We start from the raw sequence: 27,571 nt of genomic DNA, 5'->3' as shown, positions 1-27,571 counted from the left end.
CTTTGATCCATTTTGAGTTAATTTTTGTATATGATGTTAGGTAAAGGTCTAATTTCAATCTTTTGCAAATGGACATCAGTTTTCTCTCTACCATCTGTTGAAAAGACTGTCCTCCTACCAATTTCAATTTGAAAATTTTGTAAGTACATATTGTGTTTTCCAAAAAACCCCAAAACAACAAACAAAAACTTCAATAAAACTATACATTCAAAATTCTTTTTAAGAGTGTTTGGTATGGACATCCAAAGAGGAGTTAAATATTTACTCATTTTAAATTGCAGAGCAGGCCGGGCTTGGTGGCTCATGCCTGTAATCCCAGCACTTTGGGAGGCCAAGGTGGGCAGATCACCTGAGGTTGGGAGTTTGAGACCAGCCTGACCAACATGGAGAAACACCATCTCTACTAAAAATACAAAATTAGCTGGGCGTGATGGCACATGCCTGTAATCCCAGCTACTCAGGAGGCTGAGGCAGGAGGATCACTTGAACCCAGCAGGCAGAGGTTGTGAGATCGCACCACTGCACTCCAGCCTGGGCAACAAAAGCGAAACTCCGTTCTAAAAAAAAATATATTGCAGAACAGTTCCTTATACTGTAGAAGTGTTCTTAAAGCCAGTGAAGTGCTACATCTCAATAAAAACACCTAGTAGCTCTTTGAACTCTTTTAAGGTAGAGCTTTAATTTGGGTTAATGCAAATGAACTTACAGTAAAACAGAAAAAACAGGATACCCCACTTACAAGACATTTGGCTTTTAAACTCTTAAGAGAAAAAAATGGCTACAACTTTATGACAATAATATTTTAAAACACACAAGTTAGCTGTCCATTTTGTTTCTTGGAAATCAAATTTTCACTTGAGTTATAATTCACTTAAAAAAATTCTTGTAATTCAAATTTGTATTATACTTAGAACTTATGAGCTTATTTATAAGCAATAACAGAATATTACCAATGCCTCCGCCAGCATGAGGAGGAGCTCCAAAGCGGAATGAATCAATGTAAGCCTTAATTTTCTCCAAATCTACAAAAAGACACAAAACAAAAGAAAATATAATTTATCTTATTTATAAAAAAAAAATTACAAAAGAAATTACTGTTCAATGGAGATTTTTAAAAGACCGAGAAGTCTTTTAAATGTTTACAATGTGTTATCTTCAGACTATACACTCTCCTAAATTATTTTATGTGTTTACCAATTCCATGATGTAAAACTCTCTCTGTTAGCAGCTGAGGATCATGTATTCTTTGAGCTCCTGACAATATTTCTTCTCCTCTCATGAACATATCGTAAGAGTTGGACTGTTTCTGCAAGAGAAAAAAAACACCACTCTTCAAGTGACCACTATCCTATTTCTATGACACATATACAGAAAAAAATCTCTGCTGCATGAAGAACAAGTTCATTTTTTCCTACAATTAACAATGCAACCTTGTTTTCTAAAGTAGAATTAAACTACTGAGGGCTGAATAATAACTTTTTCTTTGTTTATATCAGACTTTGTGCTCTCCTCCCACACTCCCTAATAACAAATCAGAGCACCACATCTAATTTTTAAGAAGCAGTGCTAATCCTTATTTCACTTTATCATCTGAGATGTTTTTAAGCATGATATGATTTTGGGGTGACTTTTGGAACTTCAAGTTATCAACAGGTGTGAGTCTTTAAATTATTATTTTTACTTTAATCCCGTCTTTCAATAAACCAGTGGCTCTCAAAGTGCGATTCCTCAACCAGTAGCTTCAGTATTACCAAAATTCGTTAGTTGGTCTGGAGTGAGGCCTGTAAATTATCAGGCTCCCACTCCAGAGCAACTAATGAGAAATTCTGGGTGGGCCCCAGCAATCTGTGTTTTAAAAAGTCCTCCAGGTGATTCTGACGCACTGTAAAGTTTAGAAACCACTGCAGTGGAAAAACAGTAGATGACCATAAGACATTATTTAGATTATTAACTCCCAGGATACAATGTGAATTCCCAGTTTAAGATCAATGATAGGATGTTTAGCTAAAGTATGCAAATCTAGTAGTACTATTTATCATTTACGTAGCTGTAGGATACAGTAAATTCCTCTTCAGAGGTTCAGCCTGTTAACTTTCTTGTTCTTTGTTCTCAAACTCAGCTTCCTTGTTCTCCATCCCTTCTTGTCCCTGGTTACTGTAAACAACCTTCCCGCCAGTTCTAATAAAAAACTCACATCTGTTCCCTTGGTTACCTGTACCCATTCCTCCCTCTGAAACCTCATGTCTCACCACTGTAACTCACATCCCCCTTCCCTTCCTTATTTGGGGAAATATTCACAGTCAATTGGGTCAGTTTAGATTGTACAGTCTGACCCCAGCTCACGGGTGAGTGACACAGAGGTAGGAGCTGCGTTAGAGATAAAAACCCGTTCCCTCCTTTGTTCAGGGTGCTTTTGTGATCATGATTGACTCAGGTAGTACCCTTCTGCAGAAGTAAATTGCCTTGCTGAGAAAACTTTTGCCTGAGTGCTAGTTTCACTTTGCAGCACCGAGCATGTTTCCAACATAGCCTTTCTTCTTCATAAATCTTCAGACAAATGACCAAGGAAAATGATTTTAACATAGGTTTTTAAGACTAATTTGCTACAATATTCCCATTATTCCCATTATATAATCTAACATAGTGACAATAAAATTTCCCTTCTTCTCCAAAATAGGTTATTTAAAACCAAATTACTTACAGGATTTCTTGGGTCAGGCATGGTATAGAAAGGTCTTACAGCCAATGGATATTTATCAAGAATATAAAAATCTGTATCATACTATAAAAAGAATAAATGCAATTAAAACATTTTTAAAAAGTAAGATGGCTAACATTTTGGTAATTAACTTTTTTATGCAAAAATTTTTGTTCTTCAAATTTACTCTAATTGTATTGTATATACAATGAATATCTTGCTTTTTTTCAAGTAACATTTTTATCCTATAGCATTTTGCCATGGTATCATAAATTCCGATACCTAATTTTTAGGCACTGCTTATTACTCCATCACGGTTTTTTTTTTTTTTAAAAAAAGAGACAGGGTCTTGCTCTGTTGCTAAGGCTGGAGGGCAGTGGTGCGATCATGGCTTAAGCAGGAGCCTGGCTAACTTTTGAAATTTTTTGTAGAGATAGAAGCTTGCTATGTTTGCCCAGGCTGGTCTTGAACTCCTGGCCTCAAGTGATCTCCTACTTCGGCCTCCCAAAGTGCTGGAATTACAGGCATGAGTGACTCTGCCAAGTCTACGATTTAAATATTCATTATGATGCATTTTATAATTAAAATAATTGTCTGAAATCCTTTTGGTTTTTACAGAAACTATATTATGTTTATGAATTATTTTGGGAAAATTTGATGTATTTTACAATATTAATCATGGAAAACCTGGATTATTTTCCCGACAATTTAGATTTTGGTAGTTTTCTTCAAATGAATGCTACGACTGAAAGAAATAAAAGACATTAACTTGAAATTACAACACTTGTTTGTAGAGAATGCTTACTATGTGACCTAGATTTAATTAAAAAGATATAAATTACTTTTCAACAGTTTTTGACTTTCAATATTTTTGCTAAAACTTGAGATGAGGATGTTAACAGTTGACAAACTGGAATTAGCTCTGCTGAAACAGCATTTTCAAGGTATAAACTTAATATTGTATGGTTTCAGAAATATCAGTTTACTCTAGTCAGCTTAACAGTTTCAAGTGCAACCAGCAGGAGGAGCTCAAGGACTTTTTCCTTTTCATTATACCATTATCCTAAAATTTTTAAAAAGATCATACTAAGTTTAGCTTTTATCCTCTTTGGAGTCTTGGTTTTAGAAAATGAGATTGGAAAGTAGCTATTACATATGAGGCAGAGAGGAAGCTCATTCATCTTTAAGTCTCATGAGACAACAGGGTACACAGGAAAGATCATTTCTAAATAATTTCAAATAATTTGGAGGTCATTTCTTACTAATTTGACATAGGCATCACTTTTAGACACTTTAGAACAATTTTGTAGAAATATGAAATACCGAGTTAATCAAATCATCTGGGAGAAAGGCAGACTGTCTGAATATTTCTTTTTTCTAAGAAAAAAAAATTTTAACGTTGTCCCTCTTGGTTTTTATTTATTCCAGAATCATGCTATTCTAGGTAGCTCAATCCCCTCTGCAATTGTTCTTTAGTCCCAAGAGACATTTCAGAATTAGAGAAAGAAATCCAGCATAAACAAGAGTCCTACCTTTTCCTTTACCAAATGACCCAACAGCTTTTCATTTGGTGTACTGAAAAAGAAAAGTGAAATCAGTGTTTGAAGATCAAACGGCAACTTATAAACGTTAATAAGGAACTTCTTCTATTTGAGTTTCTCAAGTGATTACAAAATGTGCCCAAAACATGCAGTTGTCTATTCTGCTCTTTTCTTAAAAGGCAAGTACTACTGAAAATCACTTATGAGTATATCTTGGCACAGTGACTCAGTGCTTAGCAGATGTTTCTCAAATGTTTACTTAAAGCCATAAACAGAATTTAGCAATTCGTTGATTCAGAAATATCACACATGAAATAATTTCCTACAATTACACATAATAAAAGTTCACTATACCAATATGGGCTAGACCATGAAATGGTCTTCCCTTTTTGGTGCTCTTTATCAATGGTTTATGAAATAAAAATTAGTATTATCCAAGGTTTTAAAATAGTGTTTATATAAACATGTTAAATTTTTATAGACAAGAGGTAGCTACTTTAGCTTCTATCTTATGTAAGAACAATTTTAAAATACTTGAAAAAATACTACTCAAGCTTATAGGATTTTTATTTTGCCTTAAAATGTCATCTAGCAATGCAGGCAATATTTAAAGCAATTTTTTTTTTTTTTGTTAAACAAAAATAAATGGTTTTGGGTTATTTTTTGAAAAACCTTAAAAAGTGACAATAGTCATTTCCTTTCCCTCCTAAATACGTATGTATTGTAATGGTTTAAAGGAATCATTCAAGGAAGCCTTGAATAAAATATAAGTAGATAGAAATTTTCAACCTTTACATGTTTTATTTATTTATTTATTTTTTACAGAGAGGGTTTCACTCTGTTGCCCAGGCTGGAGTACAGTGGCATGATCATGGGTTACAGCCTTGATACTCCTGGGGGTGATCCAATTGCCTCAGTCTCCAGACTAGTTGGAACTACAGGTGTGTGCCACCATGTTCAGCTAAATTTTAATTTTTTTGTAGAGACAGAATCTCTCTGTGTTGTCCAGGCTGGTCCTGAAATCCTGGCCTCAAATGGTTCTCCTGCCTCAGCCTCTCAAAGTACTGGGATTACAGGAGGGAGCCACCACACCCAGCCTCAATCTTTATTAAACTACATAATTTGTTTCAAAACTCTAAGTTGTATGATCTGAATTTAGATAATACTATATATAATATAGTACATATGATACTATATAAGCAATATTGACATTTACAACTTTTGGAGATGTTAACAGTTTATACCCCGATCCCAGGTGGGGATAGATTTAGATTGCTGTCTACCCTCTCTAATACCACTAACCTGGAAAGAGAAGTAACATATTAGAAGATAAAAATCACAGGCAAAATTCCCTATACTCTTTAAAGAGTTACAAACATGAGGGGAAAAGAATGAAAAATGGTGTTTTAAACAAAATTGTGAAAACTTAGGCAAACTATAGTAAACATTTTTATTTCAGATCACACATTATATAAAACAGCATTATACTGTATACTAAGTTAATAAAATTTAAGTGTATCAGGGAAAAAATCATTTATTAATACTTTCATTCTCTCTTACCTTAAACCAAATTACTAAGGTTTTAAAAATCACAAAGACAACTTAGAGGACAAGTCAATAGGTGCGGCAAACCACCACGGCACATGTATGCCTATGTAACAAACTTGTATGTTCTGCACATGTGTCCTGGAACTTAAAAAAAAAATCACAAAGACAAACCTCAGATCATCTTCATCTCCCATTTCGACTCCAGCTTCCCTAAGCATAGCCAATGCTTCACAATATTCTAGTCTTAGAGTTGGTTCCAAAAATTTGAATGGCTCACACGGGAACTGTTTATTCACCGTTTGAATTTCAGTCTGAAACCTATTTGCAGAATGATTTAGAGTTAATAAAATGTATGAGATAAATGTTTCCCCCACAAGAGGTCACTGTGGCAATATATAAAATCAATCTTTGAATCTGTATATATACAAGGAAAAGCATTAACAAATTATTAAAGAAAGAAATTTAAATACTTAAAGTATTTAACACCATTTTTCAATCTCATGTTTTTGTAACCACAGTAACATCAAAGGATTAAAAATTTTCTCTCTAACTCATATCAGTTAATATGGTTAGAAACATAAAATGCCCATTTTATTAAGCATTACAAAAATCTGACTTTTTAATTCTTTAACAATTCTTGTTATCGTGGAAGAAGACCAAATTAATGAATATTTGTCTTATCTTCCCCCATGTGTATTACACTGCATGTTCAGGGGAGTGCCAATTTCATTCCCATTTTGATAATCTCTATAGTACATGCCTACCCTATATATATATAGAAGGTAAAAACAATGTTTACTGCACTGAGTTGAATTTCTGCTATGGAAGATGATATTTTATTGAGATTTAAAAAGTCTATTTTTGGCCAGGTGCAGTGGCTCATGTTTGTAATCCCAGGACTTTGGGAGGCAGAGTGGGGTGGATCACCTCAGGTCAGGAGTTTGAGACTAGCCTGGCCAACATGGCGAAACCCTGTCTCTACTAAAACTACAAAAATTATCTGGGCATAGTCGGGAGGCTGAGGCAGGAGAATCGCTTGAATGGGAGGTGGAGGTTGCAGTGAGCTGAGATCACACCACTGCACTTCAGCTTGGGCAACAGAGTGAGGCTCTGTCTCAAAAAAAAAAAAATCTATTTTTGCTGGAGTATTTATAGATTAAATGATGGCTGGGATTTGCTTCAAAATAATAGGGAATGAGGGAAATGAGTAAAACAAAATTGGCCACAGTTGACAACAATTGAGATTGGTTGATGAGTTCATGGGGGCTCATTAGGCTATTGCACAACCTTTTGTATGTGTTTGAAATTTTTCCATCATTAACAGACTTGAAAAAAGTATGTTTACATTCTATATACAGAAAAAAGGATGTTTGTATTTTATATACTGAATTCTTTAACTAGAATTTACATTCTATTTTTTAAAATTTCTAAGACAGTCTTGCTCTGTTGCTCAGGCTGGAGTGCAGTGGTGTAATCTTGGCCCATCACAACCTCGGCCTTCTGGGGCCAAGCAATCCTTCCACCTCAAGCCTCCCAAGTAGCTGGGACTAAAGGCATGTGCCACTATGCCTGGCTAATTTTTTATTACTTTTTGTAGAGATGGGGTTTCACTATGTTGCCCAGGTGGGTCTCAAACTTCTGGGCTCAAGCAATGTGCCCAACTTGACCTCCTGAAGTGTGAGGATTACAGATGTGCATCACACCCAGCCTAGAATTTATATTCTTGAAATTAAAACACTATCATTTCTTGACTGGTCTTACAGACTTCCAGGGGAATAATAAAGCTTAGCCATTGATTTATTCAAATCTTGATAGAAGAAGGGTTAGAAAGACCCCATAATTGATTTTTAAATAGCCTTTCTTTGCTTTATATATCAACTCCCATTTATCATATGTTTATCAATGGTAGACATAACTAAAAATATGACTATCAATACTTTAAAATACATTTACACATGTATTTTATACACATATACATACTTGGATATATATAATACATATATGTACAATATAATACATACACATTTGTATATGTATTTTTCTATGAGAGGTAAATACTAATGATAAACATGAGAGGAACATGACACAAGCCAGATAACCTAATAAACAAGTGACACCAAAACTTAAAATTTGTAAATGACTTGAAGAACATACAAAGAAGGCTTTTATTTTCAAATTTCCACCTTAACTCTACTGAAAAAGTTTAGCAGTAACGGCATCTGAGTCTAATTTATAAGTAGAGATTTGATTAATCTCAAGGACCCAAATTCATGCTTGGTCTGTTGTTATAAAAATCAAAGTGGAAATGTCAAACTCTATTATTTAATAGAGAAGTTATCAGTATTTTTAAAAAATGAGTTTCTGCAACTTTCTTTAATTATGAATGTGAACAGAAAATGAGAAAAGCTTTGTGTGTTCCTTCATTGTAGTTCTAAAGTATATTTCGTCTTATAAGGAAAATATTATCAGTTTTTCCATGAACCATTGAAAATTGATTAAAATAAACTACATCAAAATGTTTTAGATAACAAAGATTAAAAAAAAGGCTGTCTGCAATTAACTAGCCATCAAAGGTACAAAGCTGCAGAGAATGCCTGGAAATACTGGTACTCATGCTACAGTATTGTTAAATAAGATTAGTGATTAATTTCTACATTCTTTTTTTTTATTTTTTGAGATGGAGTCTTGCTCTGTTGCCCAGGTTGGAGTGCAGTGGTATGATCTCTGCTCACTGCAACCTCTGCCTCTTGGGTTCAAGTGATTCCCCTGCCTCAGCCTCCTGGCACTACAGGTGCATGCCGCCACACCCGGCTAATTTTTGTATTTTTAGTAGAGATGGGGTTTTGCTACGTTGGCCAGGTTGGTCTCGAACATCTGACCTCAAGTGATCCACCTGCCTTGGCCTCCCAAAGTGCTGGGATTATAGGTATGAGCCACCACACCCAGCCAATTTCTGCATTCTTAAACATACTCATTAACCTTGCAATGCAGTAAATAAAATTCATATTTTTGAACTCTTTTAAAATACCAATGAAACATCAAACACATCAACAAGGAAGAGTAAAATTGCTGGTCTTCAAATAAAATTTTAAATATGATCCTTTGTCAGTTATTAAAATGCTAGCTTAGACTATTGTAACTTACCTAATACTTGAAATATAGTCACAAATACAGAAAGAGAAAAAACAGACTTTCTTAATCAACGTAACTTGCTTCTATTTTCTTTTCCTATTTTCTCCATGTTAAATATCATCATAAGTAAACAACTTTCAATGACCTTTAAAGGGAAGAGCTATTCGCCAGTTTAAAGGGTGTAGCTGAAGTGGACATTCTACATAACTCAATTTTCTGAACATCTAGAACACATCTAATAGTTCTATAAATGTTAATTCATCAGATCCAAACAGGTTTAAACATCCTTTCAGTCTACTGGTTTTTAATCTTTACTGTGCACTCAATGTAAATATAAATTGATTCAAGAATTAACCATATTTGACACAGGCTTAATTTACATATTGACAGATTCAGTTAACTGAAGGAACTTTTTTATCTCTATGGTGGGTAATAATATTATTTCCACTTAATGGCTGAGGAAACTAAGGCACAGGGTTAAATAACCTGCACAAGCAGAGCTGGGATTTGAACTCAGGCTATCAGGATGTTGCTGAATCCAACCTCTTAAGCATTACCCTCATACTTATTTCCCAAATAATAAACTGTTAAAAGTAACACTTGCTCTACTTCTTGAGACATTTGGGACGTCAGTATAAAGGAAAAAACAACAACAAAAAAATACAGTTGGACGGTTCACAATGTTCTAAATTTACCAGCAAAATAGAAGTTAGTTGTGGCCCCAAATGATTTGGACCCAGAAGCAGTATTTTGAGTGTGGATTTTTCCAACCAATTAAATGGAATCATCTAACTGGTAAATCTTTATATATGTGTCCACAGAAACTTAGTTTACATATTTAAATTGAAGAATTTTTTTAAAAGAGCCCAAACTGATTTGAAATCAAGTCTATCTAGGTATATAAAATACTTTTTACCTTTCTTGAAGTCCTTTAAATATTTGTACCATAGTGTCAGCAATTTCTTCCATAACTTCGTGGTAATGGTAATTAAAAGCCATTTCAATGTCCAAACCAACAAACTCAGTTAGATGTCTATGGGTATTAGAGTCTTCTGCTCTGAATACTGTGAAGTTAATAAACAGCAAATACTGTTTTCAATTTTGGATAAATTGGGATTTAAATACAAAATTTTATTTAGGATTCCAGTGGTATTATTTTCATATTACAGGGCTGGAAGGATCTCTGATAAACCATCTGTTTACGCATTCTCTTGGACAGCAAGTTCATTACAAACTCCTATAGTTCATGCAATAAAAGCCGTACCAAATGTAAATTAATAAGAGAGGTTCATGAGAACCCTGGGGGAATGCAAGATCCTGTATCTTCTCAATACTTAAAAATATGTTCAATTATGACCGAGATAGTGAGTTCTTCTCAATTTTATTAAAATTTGACTCAAATTAAGTCAAACTCTACAAATAAAGTAACATACTCATTTGGCTACAGTGGTCATTTATAGGAATATTAGTGATGTGAAAGATGAGTCGAGCTAAAGTCAGGAAGGCTGGACAGGATGAAAAGGCACTGAGGATATTAAGAGACATTAGCTCAGTCCAGCTCTTAATATCCTTGGTGACTTTTCCTCCTGTTCATTCTTCCTGATTGTAGCTCAACCCATCTTTCACACCACTAATAATATTCTTATAACACATCCTTGCTCAGAAACTTACAATGGTTCCCAAATGACTACTGTAGTAAGACATAAAATGACAAAAAAAAAAAACCCCTAAAACCATTATGCTTTCATAATTTAATCCTAACCTATATTTCTCACTTCTTAAAACTAACTTGTCTTATTTTTGTTTTCTTGTGTAGTCCCTGCTCTTTACTTACTCTGCTTCCTGTCTAGAATGCCATCTCTGTTGTCTATATATACTACTGTCTTTGAAGCACATTTCAGTTTGAATTTTCTTTTATGGTGACTCTAACAAACTGTTTTCTCTCTTTTTACACTTACTACTTATACTATATATTAACATCAATTTGCTGAGTGTACAGACAATCTGATTATTCGTTGTAAAAATTATTTGATTATTCCCTATGACTGTGATATGTATGCATGTCTTACTCAGTCTTGGGAGCAGGCACAATGTTGATTTCCTTGTCACTCACAGCATGGGCTGCAAATGAACAGCATCAATATGCAGGAACTTGTGAGAACTACAGAATCTGAGGCCTCCCCCAAGATTTACTGATCAGAATCGGCATTTTTTTTTTTTTTGAGATAGAATCTCGCTCTGTCATCCAGGCTGGAGTGCAGTGGTGTGATCTCAGCTGATTGCAACCTCCACCTCCTGGTTTCGTGCAATTCTCCTGCCTCAGCCTCCTGAGTAGCTGGGACTACAGGCACATGCCACCATGCCTGGCTAATTTTTTATATTTTAGTTAGAGATGGGGTTTCACCGTTTGCCCAGGCTGGTCTCGAACTCCTGAGCTCAGGCAATCCGCCTGCCTCGGCCTCCCAAAGTGCTGGGATTACAGGCGTGAGCCACCATGCCCAGCCTCAGAATCTGCATTTTAACAAGATCTCCAGATAATCTGTGTGCATATTAACATTTGAGAAGTGCTGGCTGATTCTTCTTTTATGTATCTGGTACCTAGCACAAGGTTATATATGTAGCAGGTGTTCAACAAATAACTTGTTAATAAATTCAGAAAATTAAGACCCTTAATGATCCTGCCAGTTTCTCTATTAGCAAGTAGTTAATTTTTATTAAGCTATCAAAAACATATATAAAATAACTTGGTAAGTTTTAAAGAATAAAGTAAAGCTGGCTTTTCACTTCTAATTAGCTTCAAAAAAGAAGCTGCCACATGATTATGTGCCTGTGCTTGACTTTTAGCCAACATTTCTTAAAAACCATATTAATATAATTTATTAAATATAAGATATTTGTTAGTTTCTAATGGACATCAGCATATTACCGATAGAAAGAACAGTACAAACGAAATAGTTTAACAGAACAGCTCTGGAATAAAATTGGTAGCAAATTAGACAGAAGTACAAGAGTAAGAAGCTATAAAGGACAACAACATATATTACTTTGATCACTGCAACTACCTGTTCTTTAGTGTTGATGGGGAGCTGAAAAGAGTCCAAATGGGAGCTAATTTTTTTCTAACTGTACTCAGGTTTATTAAAATATATACTTAGGTATATTTCAGATGGTGTATATTTTCAAAAAATGCATTTTCAGGACTTCTTCAAGGAGAACTACAAACCACTGCTCAAGAAAATAAGAGAAGACACAAACAGATGGAAAAATATTCCATGCTCATGGTTAGGAAGAATCAATATTGTAAAAATGGCCATACTACCCAAGTAATTTATAGATTTAATGCTATCCCCATCAAACTACCAATGACCTTCTTCACAGAACTGGAAAAAACCACTTTAAACTTCATATGGAACCAAAAAAGAGCCGGCATAGCCAAGACAATCCTAAGCAAAAAGAACAAAGTCCGTGGCATCATGCTGCCGGACTTCAAGCTGTACTACAAGGCAACAGTAATCAAAACAGCATGGTACTGGTACCAAAACAGAGACATAGACCAATGGAACAGAACAGAGGCCTCTAGAGCAACACCACACATCTACAATCATTTGAACTTTGACAAACCTGACAAAAACAAGCAATGGGGAAAGGATCCCCTGTTTAATAAATGGTGTTGGGAAAATTGGCTATCAACGTACAGAAAGCAGAAACTGGACCCTTTCCTGACACCTTACACTAAAATTATCTCCAGATGGATTAAGGATTAAAATTAACTCTAGATGGATTAAGGATTTAAACATAAGACCTAATGCCATAAAAACCCTAGAAGAAAACCTAGGCAAAACCATTCAGGACATAGGCATAGGCAAGGACTTCATGACTAAAACACCAAAAGCAATGGCAACAAAAGCCAAAATAGACAAATGGGATCTAATTAAACTTCAGAGCTTCTGTCCAGCAAAAGAAACAATAATTAGAGCGAACTGGCAACCAACAGAATGGGAAAATATTTTTGCAATCTATCCATCTGACAAAGGGCTAACATCCAGAATCTACAAAGAACTGAAACAGATTTACAAGAAAAAAACAAATCCATCCAAAAATGGGCAAAGGATATGACAGATACTCTTCAAAAGAAGACATATAGAAGCCAACAAACATATGAAAAAATGCTCATCATCACTGGTCATTAGAGAAATGCAAATCAAAACCACATTGAGATACTATCTCATGCCAGTTAGAATGGCAATCGTGAAAAAATCTGGAGACAACAGATGCTGGAAAGGATGTGGAGAAGTGGGATCACTTTTACACTGTTGGTGGGGCTGTAAATTAGTTCAACCATTGTGGAAGACAGTGTGGTGATTCCTCAAGGATCTAGAAATAGAAATTCCATTTGACCCAGCAATCCCATTACTGGGTATATACCCAAAGGACTATAAATCATTCTATTATAAAGACACATGCACACTTATGTTCATTGCGGCACTGTTTACAATAGCAAAGATCTGGAACCAACACAAATGCCCATCAATGATGGACTGGACAAAGAAAATGTGGCACATATACACCATGGAATACTATGCAGCCATAAAAAACGATGAGTTTGTGTCCTTTGTAGGGACATGGATAAACCTGGAAACCATCATTCTCAGCAAACTGACACAAGAACAGAAAATCAAACACCGCATGTTCTCACTCATAGGCAGGTGTTGAACAACAAGAACACTTGGACACAAAGAGGGGCGCATCACACACTGGGGTCTGTTGCAGGGGTGCTATGGGAGGGATAGTGGGAGGGAGGGTGGGGGAGGTATAATGTGGGGAGAAATGTCAGGTATAGGTGATGGAGGGATGGTGGCAACAAACCACCTTGCCATGAATGTAACTATGCAACAATCTTGCATGATCTGCACATGTACCCCAGCATCTAAAGTACAATAAATAAAAAATTTTAAAAAATGACATATTCTCAAGATAAAAATTTTCTTTAGCATTCCTCTGTAAGAATACATGATGCTTGTAATTGTATTCCTATGAATGATGCTCAACTGTTTAAAGTATTACTGACCATACTTTTTTTTTTTTTTGGGAAAATGTCTACCCAAATATATTGTCTTTTCTACCTCAAAGTGTAGCATTTGTGTAGTCAGCAGATAAAATAATTTAGGGTTTCAAAGTGTCTGTACATTATATAAGTAAAATGTGTTTCTAAAATTGTAACTACTGTACAATTTATCCACTTGGATACAACATAACTGTCAAAATCTTACCTGGTCCAATACAGAAAACCTTCTCAAAATCAGCACAAATGCACATTTGCTTATACAGTTGTGGGGACTGAGCCAGATATGCATTATTTTTAAAATATGACACAGTAAAAACATTGGCTCCTCCTTCACTGGCAGCTGAAATGTAAACATTTATATTATAATCAATTGTAAGCTTATCAATACAAACTTCTAATTAAAAAGTTTATGCTCAGCTAGTTCACTTTAAGAAAAACTGGAAAATGAAGAACTGTGGCTAAATCATAGTCTATGTATGTCTTCTTATATGTGATTCTAAACAGTTTATATTTAAACCAGATTTACTTCTTTGGCTATGCTTTTATTTCACTTCTGTGGATATATACGCTTCCTTTCTGCATCAATTTCAAAACTATTAAAGCCACTTTAGAGTTGTAAAATTAAAAAAAAAATGAAAAAAGATATTCTTCATCATTTTTCCTTTTTTAAAAATATTTCCCCGGGAGCTGGAATAATCATTTTTGTAATTATCAAGAATGCAATGTTCAATTTTGAATTTGAATCAAAATGCCATTTGTAACACACTTTCTAGTGTTAAACAAATCTAAAAAGGGTAAAATGATTAAGACAATATTCTCATACAAGAGTAAGAATTAAGGAGATTTTTCCATCATTAATATTTACTGATTTTACAATGCAGTTTGTACAAAACAAAACTGCATACTAATTTCAAAAGAAACCTATATAATGAAAGTGGTTCCTGGTATAACTTCTGTGAATCTCACTTTGTGTGTTAGTGCCTCACTTTACAATCATTATAAGAAAATGACTCTTGGAATAAGACAATGTACTTATTAAGGCTGGCGATATATGATTGTTGCTATATAAGATGGTCTTCAAAACAGTAGTCTCATGGCAATAAACCTTAAGGGACCCCCGGGATTCTCAAGATAAACATTTTATTAATATAAAGTAATTCTTGGAAAGCAAATTTATTTTTAAAAATTAAGAGAAATATTTTGAAGCATACCTGAAATAATTTTAGGAGTTTGGATTTCCACAAAACCTTTGTTAATTAAAGTTTCTCGGAAGAGATGGCAGATGCCGGACTGGAGACGGAAGACTGCCTGACTAGTTGATGTCTAGAAGATAGTAATAAAATCTAATCAAATCAACATAATTAATTAACTAAACACTAACTCTGTGGGCTAGGCACTGTGAAAACCTAATAATTCTTGCTTTCAACATTTTAAAATTCTAATAATTGGGGAGAAGACAAAAGGACATAAATAAATACAATACAAGGCAAAAAAGCATGCTGGAATATAATGACTACATATGATCATATAAAGCTATTTCACCAGAAATGCTTAGTGAGCAGATGTTTTAATTTGTAGGAACTCCATAAAAGAAAAATATTTCTTAACAATTAGTAAAACAACTTATTTGTGAATGGTCGTACTGCTTTTTTTAAAGGCAACCCATAAAGTGAGACGTACCAACGTTTGTGCAGCATATTAATGTTCTAAATAAGATGTTGTTACTTGACAATAAATGAATTTAAAAAATGTATTTAGTACTCTTGTCCAGCACAGTCACCTATTCTTTCTACTTTCTCTATTTCCCTCCTTTCTTTCTCATGTTTTACTTTTAGCCTCAATTAGTTGTGATGGTAACCAGAAAGCTCTAGAGGTAATTATCTCTACTTTAGACTAACTTTTGTCCACTTCTCTGGTCAAAAGAAGTGATTTCTTATCTTTAGGTCTGGCTTATTGTATTTTTTAAAAATAGCTATCCTATGGCTAGGTAGGTGTTTAGTAAAGTATTTCAACTCAGACCACTAAGTTAGCTGTGAATAGTGGAGTTAGGTGAAGAAACTGTCTTCTTAGTCTTATTACAAGAATTTCAATTACTTCTTCCATCTCAAAGGGCTCACCTCTTCTGCATTTACACAGTAGTATCCTGAGAAAACACTGTTAATGATGAAATGATTACATTTCTTTCACTTTAAAGAATGATATTTAAATAACCTTCAATTTCTGCAGATCAGATAAAAACATTCGTGTAAACTGATCATATTCAAGTAACATTATTTTATAGTTCACATTTAAAGTTACATCAATAGTTTCTCATAAAACAATGAAAACCACTTAAAAGATCTTTATAATTTATTATTTACTTATTCATATTCAAGATGTCTACATTTAAACTATAGAAAAAGACTTGTGGCTTTTTTCACATTATGTGGTTTAATGAAACATTTGGTTCATCCAATCAAAACAAACTGATTAATCTTATGCTTTCAAAAACCTAGTGACCTATTTAACAAAAAGCTGTTTCACTGTTACTGATAAATGTAGACAGATGTATTTCAATTCAGAATATGTTCTATAAGAGGGTCACTGAATACATTTTATTGCCACTTGCCTCTTAGGTAACTCAACAAAACTGCAACCTCGCTGCAACCTCCGCCTCCTGGGTTCAAGTGATTCTCCTGTCTCAGCCTCCTGAGTAGCTGGGATTACAGGTGCCCACCACTATGCCCAGCTAATTTTTGTATTTTTAGTAGAGACCAGGTTTCACCATTTTGGCCAGGCTGGTCTCGAACCCCTGACCCCAGGTGATCTGCCCGTCATGGCTTCCCAAAGTGCTGGGATTACAGGTGTGAGCCACAATGCCTGGCTAAACTCACTTCAACTAACCAAAATTTTACTAAACGGAAATTACACTTATGAACTGGTTGTCAAAAATTATATATAATATGAATAAAAACTTCACCAATTATGTTTTTAAAAAACTGTACAGTGCCCAGATTCTTCACTTCCTGATTGTATAAACAAGTATGTTAATGTGTAACATTTATGGAGAAAATGGATCTGTCACATATAAGAAAAATCATTTTTTTCTCATTAGTTTCTTCAAGGCACTTACTAATTGCTAGGAAGGCAGGGACCTACTTGATTAGACACTGAACAGTTAATCACATGACAATTTCAATACATCCTAATTTCCACCTAGCATTTACATACTGGAGAAAATTCTCTAGCAGATTCTAGCTTTTAAATGGTTTAATTTGAGAACCGCCAGTCACAGAGGTGAATGGGAAAATAATTAAAGAAAAAAGAATTACTAAATGTACGATGTTCTTTAAAAGTAAGTAACAAGGAAGAAAAACAAATATTTCAAAATAAATCCTCAACTATTTTGATTATGTTTCTTACTAGCAAGAATACCTATTACTGAGAAGATAATCATATTGTGCTAGTAAATTCAGACTAGCTATCTCTGCTGGTTAGAATAAGATAAAGAGTTAATATTAAGATTAGCATACTGTTCTCAGGCCCAGGTTGGTCAGTTAATTTAGCAGAGGAAGAGTACTAAGCAGACTGCATCAGAGTCTGAGAAACTTTTGCACCTAATGCTGGGTCATCTTTCTACATTTATTCCTCCTTCAGAAAGCATTATTGTTACATGAGAGAACAATACAACATAGTTAAAATAAGAAATGGAAAAGGTATTTTTTCCTCTCCTGGTCAAAACAAGACATTTTGGGTGAAACAGATCTAAAGAGAACAAAAATCAATTGTTTATAGACTCATTTAAAAACTGTTTCCCTGTTACATATTGATTACTACAATTGACTTCGACATGTGTTTAAGAATTTGATAGTTAAGGTAAAAATCAACAATGATCCAACTTGTCAGTAAGATTACAGAATGTATATAACAAAATTATGTTTAATAGGGTAATTATATATTAAACCTATTTCAAATTAAATGCTTCTAAAATATAATACATAAAGTGAATGCAATATGTTAATTTCAATGTAATTATATAACAACCTTATTTTCAATTGACAAGCAATGTACAAATACCTTATGTATTTATCATTACTATACTTACCCTTACCTTAAGATACATAAATGAACAGGAAAAAGGCTTTATCATTTAAGTTATAAACCATACTAATGATATTAGTTTCCTTAATGTTTAAATCTAAAATTTGTTTTGGGTCAAACAAATATTTTAATAATACCATAATATGTGAAAAGATAGTACTTACTCCTCACTCATTCAACAAATATTTATTATATGCCTACTGGCACTGGGCTAGGTGTTAATGGTGATTACAGAGGGCATGAGGTAGAAGACAAATTAAACAGAAAGTAGAAAACTAATTTTTCTATACTTAAAAAATTACTTTTAGAAAAACAAAACGGAAAACCCAGTTCTTGAACTTTAGTTTTAAAGAAGCTTGACATTTCTTAATATTAAAATAGTATTTTTAAATTTTATACCAAATTTTCCAAAAGTATGTTTATTAAATTTAAAACACTGATAATCTGTATTACACAAAAGATCTGAAATAAGGGGAAAAACAACATTTTGCATTTGTAGAATTCCTTCCCTGAGGACCTCATAGCACTAGAAGGCAAACACTGTATCTTTTATGGAGAAGAGAGACAGGTACGTGGAGAGAAGTCAGGGTGCTGAGAGAAAGAATTCCAATAGAAGACAAAAATTCAAACAAACCCAAACTTTATAATGTAATCTTTAATAGTATTTGGCTCCTTAGCATCATCACAACAAATTACTTCCATGTTGTATTAGACTTGTAGCTTTTAATATTACCTATTTAAGTTATCATCTTAACTATCACCTACTACATCTTTTGCTTTTAATGGCTGCAGAGAATTCCTGTTCATTTATGGTTTATCAGGTTACAGGGACACTACTGTGAAGCTGGACTAGGGGTCAGGAAAGACAGTAGAAAAGGCAGTGGGAAAGACATTTCTAAAATGATATCTGATTTAATTCCAAAGGGAACCATCATTTTTAAAGATCAGAGTTATGTAGAACATTTTTTTTTTTTTAGACAGAGGCTCACTCTGTTGCCCAGGCTGGAGTGCAGAGGCATAATTTCAGCTCACTGCAACCTCCACCCCAGGTTCAAGCGATTCTCCTGACTCAGCCTCCTGAGTAGTTAGGACTACAGGCGCATGGCACCACGACTGGCTAATTATTTTGTATTTTTAGTAGAGTTGGGGTTTCACCATGCTGGCCAGGCTGATATTGAGCTCCTGACCTCAAGTAATCCACCTGCCTCAGCCTCCCAAAGTGCTGGGATTATAAGCATGAGCCACCGCGCCTGGCCAGATTTATGTAGAATTTCTTTTTCCTTCTTTCTTTTGAGATGGAATTTCTTTCTTGTTGCCCAGGCGGGAGTGCAATGGCATGATCTCGGTTCACTGAAACCTCTGCCTCCCGGGTTCAAGCGATTCTCCTGCCTTAGCCTCCTAAGTAGCTGGGATTACCGGTGCCCGCCACTATGCCTGCTAATTTTTGTATTTTAAGTAGAGACGGGGTTTTACCATGTTGGTCAGGCTGGTTTTGAACTCCTGACCTCAAGTGATCCACTCACTTCAGCCTCCCAAAGTACTGGGATTACAGGCATGAGCCACTGAGCCCAGCCAGATTTATGTAGAATTTCTAATTGAACAAAAGTAATCTCTGAGAGAAAGAATCCAAACTGTCTAAAATTGCTATCATATTACTATAACAAGGGGAGTCCAGCTGTGTGTGTTCAGGTTAACTCTGTGTCAACACATTTCAACACATATCCATCCATTCTAAAGTATGACAAAAATGCTAGCAGATCAAGTATGTATGTTCCTATACAGGGACCCTGCGATACAAAACAGTGCTGAGCATCCTTAAAATATTTTTCTAATTGATGCATTCGTTCTGAGGTCAACAGTTACGACATCCCTGAGGATACCTCTCCTTGACTATTTCAGACTATCCAGATCAACTTTCACCACATAGTTGTGGTGATCAAACACCTATCATTCTCGTGGCAGGCCTGAGTTCCCAATCTTCTGCCCACTGCTGACACAAACCAGTATTTCTTAAACTTGTCTTCTGCGTTTTACTATCATTTCTGTCATACTGGGTACCTCCAGTACTAGTACTTAATATTTTCTTTTAAATTATGTTTTAAAACTTAGCTAATTCTAAGCAATAATATCCATGAAAACATGAATTTTATTTGCTGGTTACATTGTATAGCTATTAAAATAAAAAATGTTCATCTGTTTAACACCCAAAAATCACTGTGCACCTCCCACTGGTAAAGGTACCATACTTGGGAAAACACTGCAAAACCACCGAAATGTCATATAAGTTTCAATATGTTGGCATCAAAATGATATTGCCAAGATAATCTCTTATACTACACAAGTATAAAGCTTCTCTTAAAGAGCTGAGATTTTAATTTTTAGTTTGGAAAATATGTATTAAAAGTAGTAAGCTAGGCAATGTGTTAGAAAATGGGCTCTTGATTAAAAGGTATCTAATTTTTCTTCGTTTCAGCCTTTTGTGGCTTTGTTAATAGACAGTTTCAGGGAGATATGGCAAATAGGCTTATTTTCAGTTAGTGGAGGCTGCACTGAGTGTTGTGTGGTGACTTTAAGCTCATCAGGAATAATATGTATGTAGTATGTTGTGACTGATTGGAGGCTTTTGCCATGAATGTAGGGGGAGAATAATCTCATGTAATTGCCCTTGACTTAAGGGGTTAACTGTCTGTCCAAGAGAAAAGAACGGTGAAGACAAAGGTGATGAATTTCAAAACAAAAATATGTATATGCTAAGATGAAACCACACCATAATAACAGATACTTTTCATTCATCAACCCACAGGGTCAAAGTAGGGTTCATTAGTGACCAATGAAATCAATGCTCAGATAGCTATTTTCTTAATCCCTGATGCTGAAATATACCTAAACATTCAGGAAAAAAAATATTACAGAATTACATAGTAGGAGCTATTTGATAGTGTGATTTCAGAGATGGCACTGAGGAAAGTGTGGTTTATTAGCAAATGAAGGGAACTTTCGGGAAGCCACGGGGTCTCAAGGGTTAGGTTGCCCATGAGTTGAACTGTCTATCCCCTTGGCCATGTGAAACCAAGTGGCAAAAAAGAGCTGATGATTCACCTTTAAGGATGGCTCAGTTTCTATGCTTACCTGGCAACCCAAGGGAGGACATCCCTATTAAGGAGACCTCACACTACTAGTCTTATCTCCCCAACAAAATGATGCATTCTTTGAAGGTGACCAATATATATTCCACAGTATAAGAAACCTGTAATATGAACATAATAAATATTTTGTAGACTAAATAGCTATAGTACAGGGGGTCTAGATAAAGAAATAGACTGTAATTTTGAACCAACTAAAGTAATCCATTCATACTTCGGAAAAGTACTTAAACAATGATTCCCAAGAGGGAAGACTAATTATATACTCCTAGGACAATCTTCACCTATACCTAAGAGTGAGGCAAGATAAAGGGAACAATGCTGACCTAAATGGAACTCTCCTGAATAAGTTCCCAGAAAACACTCCTAACAACCTGCTGACCTATGAGGATGAAGCTAATTTGCCATGCCAATCAGAATAGGAGCGATGTGAGTGCTATGTATGAAAAGGGTGCCAGAGACATTTTAATTCACTTTTCTAGGAATGAAAATTGCTTTAACATTCTTGGGGGCTGGAAGGTGAAGTATTTTTAATCTGGGCACCTGCCTGGAAAGTTCAGAGAGAAAACAATTCATATGAGAAAAAAGTTAGGCTACACTAGAACCAAAAGGAGGATGTATCTTGGAACATTTGTATTATAGAAGGAAAATGGTGATTCTGCCTTTTATTTCCAACTTCTTTAACCCTTGACTTTGCTGAGAGTCTATAAAAGAGCTAGTAGGGGGCTAAATTAGATTGTAGTTTATTTTTTATTTTTATTTGTTGAGACAAGATCTCACTCTGTTGTGCAGCCTGGAGTGCAGTGGCACAAACACTCGCCTCAACCTTCTGGACTCAAGCAATCCTCCTGCTTCAGGCTCCTGAGTAGCTGGGACCACAGATGCATGCCACCATACTTGGCTAATTTTTAAATTTTTTGAGGAGATGTGGGTCTTGCCATGTTGCCCAGGCTGGTTTCAAACTCCTGGGCTCGAGCATTCTTCCCACCTTGGACTTCCAAAGTGTTGGGATTACAGGTGTGAGCCACTGCACCCAACCAAGACAGTAGTTTAGAAGTAAACTAAGGTGCTTAAAAACTTAAAGTTACTAATGTATACAACACGTCTCCCAAAATGTAAAGTCAAAGTAGGAGTTAAACAAATGAATGCTTGCAAAGGCCAGACAAATAACATGAATGAATGAAACTAATGATATTTGCAGGGTAGGGCAGGGTAAAGCAAAAGCCAGTGTAAGAAACCTGTATGTGCCCCACCTAGCATGCTAACTTATGTGCCAGATTCTCCTCTTTTTAAGAAAAATCATCCAGATTTTAATGTGAATACCCATTTTTTAAATGATGGCAATGAATCTGGACAAAACAAAACAAAAACCCCAAAACCAAAAACTCCTCAGGCCAAATTCTAGAGGCACAAACCAGTAATAACTTGTGTGAACAACTAGCAAGGGCAAAATACAGAATGATGTCTCGCTCCTGTGGCCAACATACATGAAAAACCTGAGGTTTATAGGTACCGTCAAGAGGACTCTTGGTTACTGCTTGCCTTTTCTATACAAATTAAAATGGAAAAGGTAACAGACAAAAAGCAAATAATTAGGAATAACATGAGTATATAATAAGGGTAGACTCACATGATAGTAGAAGAGCCAGGAAGAACGCTTAAGGTGACAAAAAATTTGAGATTGAGGTAGAATATTTAAGTAAAAAAGGAAGATGTGGTCAAAACATTAAGAAAGAAAGATGACAATAGTTTTACTACAATAATGATGAAACCACTAAACTCTCTTTCACTTGCAACCAAACCAGAAAGGGAAACAGAAGACCCATGAGACTACTGCATAAACCACCAGAGCGAACTGCTTCCGTATTTTTAATTCTGTGCTCCAATCAAATTCAAAGGATTAAAGCATTAATTACTCACCTCCACCTGGTCGATCTAAAATGTGCATTTAATTTTTTTCATAACTTTGTAGTGATATTAACGGTTATGTTTCTACTTGCTGAATAACTTGTCTAAAAAAAAATATCACCTGGAAGCAAGATCATTTACTGGCTTCAAATTCATTTGTCATTTCAAAACAAAACAAGTCAATATCCTGGTAACTAGTTTAACCATTCCTGTTGCCTGCAGTTCTTTTTAGGGAACTGCCAGTCATAAAAGTAAACTGTTTCTGTATTATCATACTTACAGTTAGGCAAATACCAATTAGCTTTAGAAGCCTGAGGCAGGTATGGTATTCCCTGTCCCTCTTGATATCGGCATAATCGCTTCACTTAATAAATAAATGAGGCATACCCTAAGATCAATGACTCTGTTGTCTAATCTTGTATCCTGGTTAACAGTAGCTCTTCCTTCCTGAAAAAAAAAAGAAAAAGAAAAAGAAAAAACACATTTTACTAACATTTTGAGGAGCACAAAAGATTATTTTTAATTGAGTAAGACTTAATATTATGCCCAAAAATCGGGGATCTCGAATAATGGTAGAAACATTAAGCGGGGCCAGAGAGAAGTTAGCATTAAAAGACAGATGGAAAGAAGAGAAAGAATCAACAGTTATTAATGCTTTCTTTCCCTCCTCCACCCCTCAAAGCCTTGCCTCATTATTGGGATATGAGAAAGCTTCACCACCCACTTCTTCATTGATTCCTGGATTTAACCTGCTAGTCCAACGCTGAATGAACAGATAAAAGCTGATGTAGAGTAGGGTTCTCAAAATGTGGTGTCGGGAGCAGTGAAGGTCCCTGAGACTTTTGGGCAGCTGAAGTCGAACTTACTTTTTCTTTCTCACTCTTAATGAGTGTATTGAGCAGTTTTCTAAAGATTCTATGATGTGTATTATCACAGTAGAATGAATGCAGAGGCAGTATGAGAATCTAGTTGTTGTCTATTAAGTCGGAAATTACAAAGAATTATGGTTATATAAACAGTATGTCACTTGTAGGATGAAGCTTTCTAAAGATTCTATGATGTGTATTATCACAGTAGAATGAATGCAGAGGCAGTATGAGAATCTAGTTGTTGTCTATTAAGTCGGAAATTACAAAGAATTGTAGTTATATAAACAGAATGTCACCTGTAGGACGAGGTGGTAGAGTGGTTAAGGCAATGGACGGCTAAATACAATGTCACTCTTAACAATAATAATTTTTTGCTTTAAACAACAGTAATTTTTCATAAAACATATTAGTTTCATTATTTACATAATACTGCATACGCAAACATGCATGCAATGTGTATATAATATTTAATAAATAAATATTTAAAAATTGTTTTAATCCTCAATACTGTAAATATTGATACATGTACCAATAAAAACAAAAGCTTGTGGGGTTCTCAGTTATTTTTAAGAATGTAAAAGGCATTTTGATATCAAAAAGTTTGAGAATTGCTGATTTTAAGAGTAAATTTAAATAACAATGGAGCTCAAATCAATTCACAGGCATCCTTAGTACAAAAGTAGGGCATCAGGTTTTCAATGTTTTGCAAACTAAATATACAGAGGAAACATAATATTTCATAAGTATAATTTTTACCTCTTCTCCTTCTGCCTCAGGCCGAACAGCATCATCCAGCTGCAGAGGCAGGCGGGGTTCAGCCAAACTGATCACATAAACCTGAAAGTGAGAAATGCCAAAAATAGTAGAAAGCACACAAAGTCTGTATCTTTTGCTTAAAAAACAATCTACAGTTGACTAAAGCATGAAGCAATGTTTGCATACATCTTTAACTGAAACTACTGCTGAAATCAAACAAGATGACACAGGTTTTTTCAACTTGATGATTTGTTTAAAATGAGGATAGTAATATTTTTTGCCTATCTTTATGGTTATTAGAACAGTCACATAAGACAACATATATAAAAATTATTGGTAAATTCTGAGGTGCCTACCAATGAAATGAGTAATGATTGGGGTGTAGGCACTGGCTTATGGTCTAGGTATGTCAAAAAAGCTATGGTTAGGGTTGGTGCTATGGCTCACACCTGTAATCCCAGGATTTTGGGATGCTGAGGTGGGTGGATCACTTGAGTCCAGGAATTCAAGACCAGTCTGAGCAACATGGTGAAACCCTATCTCTACAAAAAATACAAAAATTAGCCAGGCATGGGCACATGCCTAAAATCCCAGCTACCTGGGTGGCTGAGGCAGAAGGATCACTTGAACCTGGGAGGCAGAGGTTACAATGGGCCAAGACTGCACCACTGTACTCTGGTCTGGGTGAGAGTGAGACCCTTTCTCAAAAAACGAAAACAGGAACAAAAACAAACACAAAAAAAGCTATTGTTAGGGAAATCACTTAATCTCAGAGCTTAAATTAAAGTCTGCTATAAGAATCAAACAGAATATAAAAATGAATAAAAAATAAAAAAAAACCCAAAAAACAAAACAAAAAGAATCAAACAGAATAATAAACATGGAAACTCATATGAAGGAGCAATTAACATATGACTTGTTATTATTTTATTTATTTATTTATTTATTTATTTATTTATTTATTTATTTTGAGACAGAGTCCCACTCTGTCACCCAGGTTGGAGTGCAATGGCATGGTCTCAACTCACTGCAACCTCTGCCTCCCGGGTTCAAGTGATTCTCCTGCCTCAGCATTCTGAGTAGCTGGGACTACAGGCATGTGCTGCCACACCCGGCTAACTTTTGTATTTTTATTAGAGATGGGGTTTTACTATGTTAGCCAGGCTGGTCTCGAACTCCTGACCTTGTGATCCACCCACCTTGGCCTCCCAAAGTGCTGGGATTACAGGCATGAGCCACCATGCCCGGCCATCTTGTTATTATTGTTAACAGCATTTGGCCAGTGCCACTGCCACTGCCATCACTAGAACCAAATTCAGTCCAGCTCTGCTACATTTCTCCTTTTCTCATTCTTTCTCCAAGTATCCCTTCATTGCTCTCTCTAATCAAACATATTACACACATCTCATTTCCTGCTGCTCTCCTGGTTAGGAGCTGCCCTAGAGGTTGTTCCTTTATGATGTCAAAATCCTTCAATATTCACTCACACTAATTTCACATTTTAGTGATAAAAAGCAACTGAGTCATAAAGACCGAGCTAGGATTTTTTTGTTTCTCTGGCCAACTTTAAAAAGCATATTACCATATTAGTTAACCCAAACTATATCTGGAAAATCTGCTAAAGCACAAAAGGGAAAAAATATCTTATTTAGTTACTTCAAGAAAGGGAATTATACTCTTCTAGTTGGCAGATCAAAACTGGCATTCAGCTTAGCTACTTTAAGAAATAGTATACAATACCCTAGTATTCCTTATTATAAAATAGAATTATTTGTCACCACTCCCTAAACTCAAATTCTAGGATTCCCTTTGACAAGTTAACAGAAACTTGATCTCCAATCTAAATTGGAGAACTGAAGAGCTGCTACTTCTACTTTTATAACTAGTAGGAATTCATCATACTCTTTATTAGACCGTGAGTACTCTGACCATAGAATCTTCACATAGTGCTTGGCACAACAGTATGGTGCTTGGCACAACAGTTACAACAGTAACTCCTGGCTGAATAAATAAGTAAGTGATAAAGGAAAGTCATTACTTATATAAGATTCTATTTTGTAACAAAAGCTGGAGGCATCACGCTACCTGACTTCAAACTATACTACAGGGCTACAGTAATCAAAACAGTATGGTACTGGTACCAAAACAGAGATATAGACCAATGGAACAGAACGGAGGCCTCAGAATAATGCCACACATCTATAATCATCTGATCTTTGATAAACCTGAAAAAAACAAGCAATGGGGAAAGAATTCCCTATTTAATAAATGGTATTTGGAAAATCGGCTAGCCATATGCAGAAAGACTGGCTCCCTTCCTTACACCTCATACAAAAATTAACTCAAGATGGATTAAAGACTTAAAGGTAAGACCTAAAACCATAAATACATTAGAAGAAAACCTAGGCAATACCATTCAGGACATAGTTACAGGCAAAGACCTCATTACTAAAACACCAAAAGCAATGGCAACAAAAGCCAAAATAGACAAATGGGATCTAATTAAACTAAAGAGCTTCCGCACAGCAAAAGAAACCATCATCAGAGTCAACAGGCAACCTACAGAATGGGAGAAAATTTTTGCAGTCTATCTATCTGACAAAGGGCTAATATCCAGAATCTACAAAGAACTTAAATTTACAGGAAAAAAACAACCCCATCAAAAAGTGGGAAAAGATATGAACAGACACTTCACAAAAGAAGACATTTATGCAGCCAACAAACATGAAAAAAAGCTCATCATCACTAGTCATTAGAGAAATGCAAACCAAAACCACATTGAGATACCATCTCACGCAAGTTAGAATGGCGATCATTAAAAAGGAGACAAC

At 35.2% G+C, this 27,571-nt stretch overlaps 1 protein-coding gene across 1 annotated transcript in view; it reads right to left on the bottom strand.

Moving 5' to 3' along the window:
* Nucleotides 1-27,571, bottom strand: part of DARS1 (aspartyl-tRNA synthetase 1) — an 80,081-nt gene that overhangs the window by 5,011 nt on the left and 47,499 nt on the right. Inside the window, exons 6-15 of the mRNA XM_021668945.2 lie at nt 24,741-24,821; nt 23,503-23,562; nt 15,196-15,307; nt 14,190-14,324; nt 9,836-9,983; nt 5,959-6,105; nt 4,231-4,273; nt 2,702-2,782; nt 1,195-1,306; nt 951-1,022 (exon numbers count right to left, since the gene is read on the bottom strand). Coding sequence (XP_021524620.2) covers nt 951-1,022; nt 1,195-1,306; nt 2,702-2,782; nt 4,231-4,273; nt 5,959-6,105; nt 9,836-9,983; nt 14,190-14,324; nt 15,196-15,307; nt 23,503-23,562; nt 24,741-24,821 — 991 coding nt within the window. The remainder of the gene's footprint in view (nt 1-950; nt 1,023-1,194; nt 1,307-2,701; nt 2,783-4,230; nt 4,274-5,958; nt 6,106-9,835; nt 9,984-14,189; nt 14,325-15,195; nt 15,308-23,502; nt 23,563-24,740; nt 24,822-27,571) is intronic.

The sequence above is a fragment of the Aotus nancymaae genome, unplaced genomic scaffold (assembly GCF_030222135.1).
Source record: "Aotus nancymaae isolate 86718 unplaced genomic scaffold, 86718_ANA_hifiasm-v0.15.2.pri h1tg000029l, whole genome shotgun sequence".
Classification (NCBI taxonomy): domain Eukaryota; kingdom Metazoa; phylum Chordata; class Mammalia; order Primates; family Aotidae; genus Aotus; species Aotus nancymaae.
Note: the sequence above shows the minus strand (reverse complement) of the source record. Positions and strands in the feature narration are given on the sequence as shown.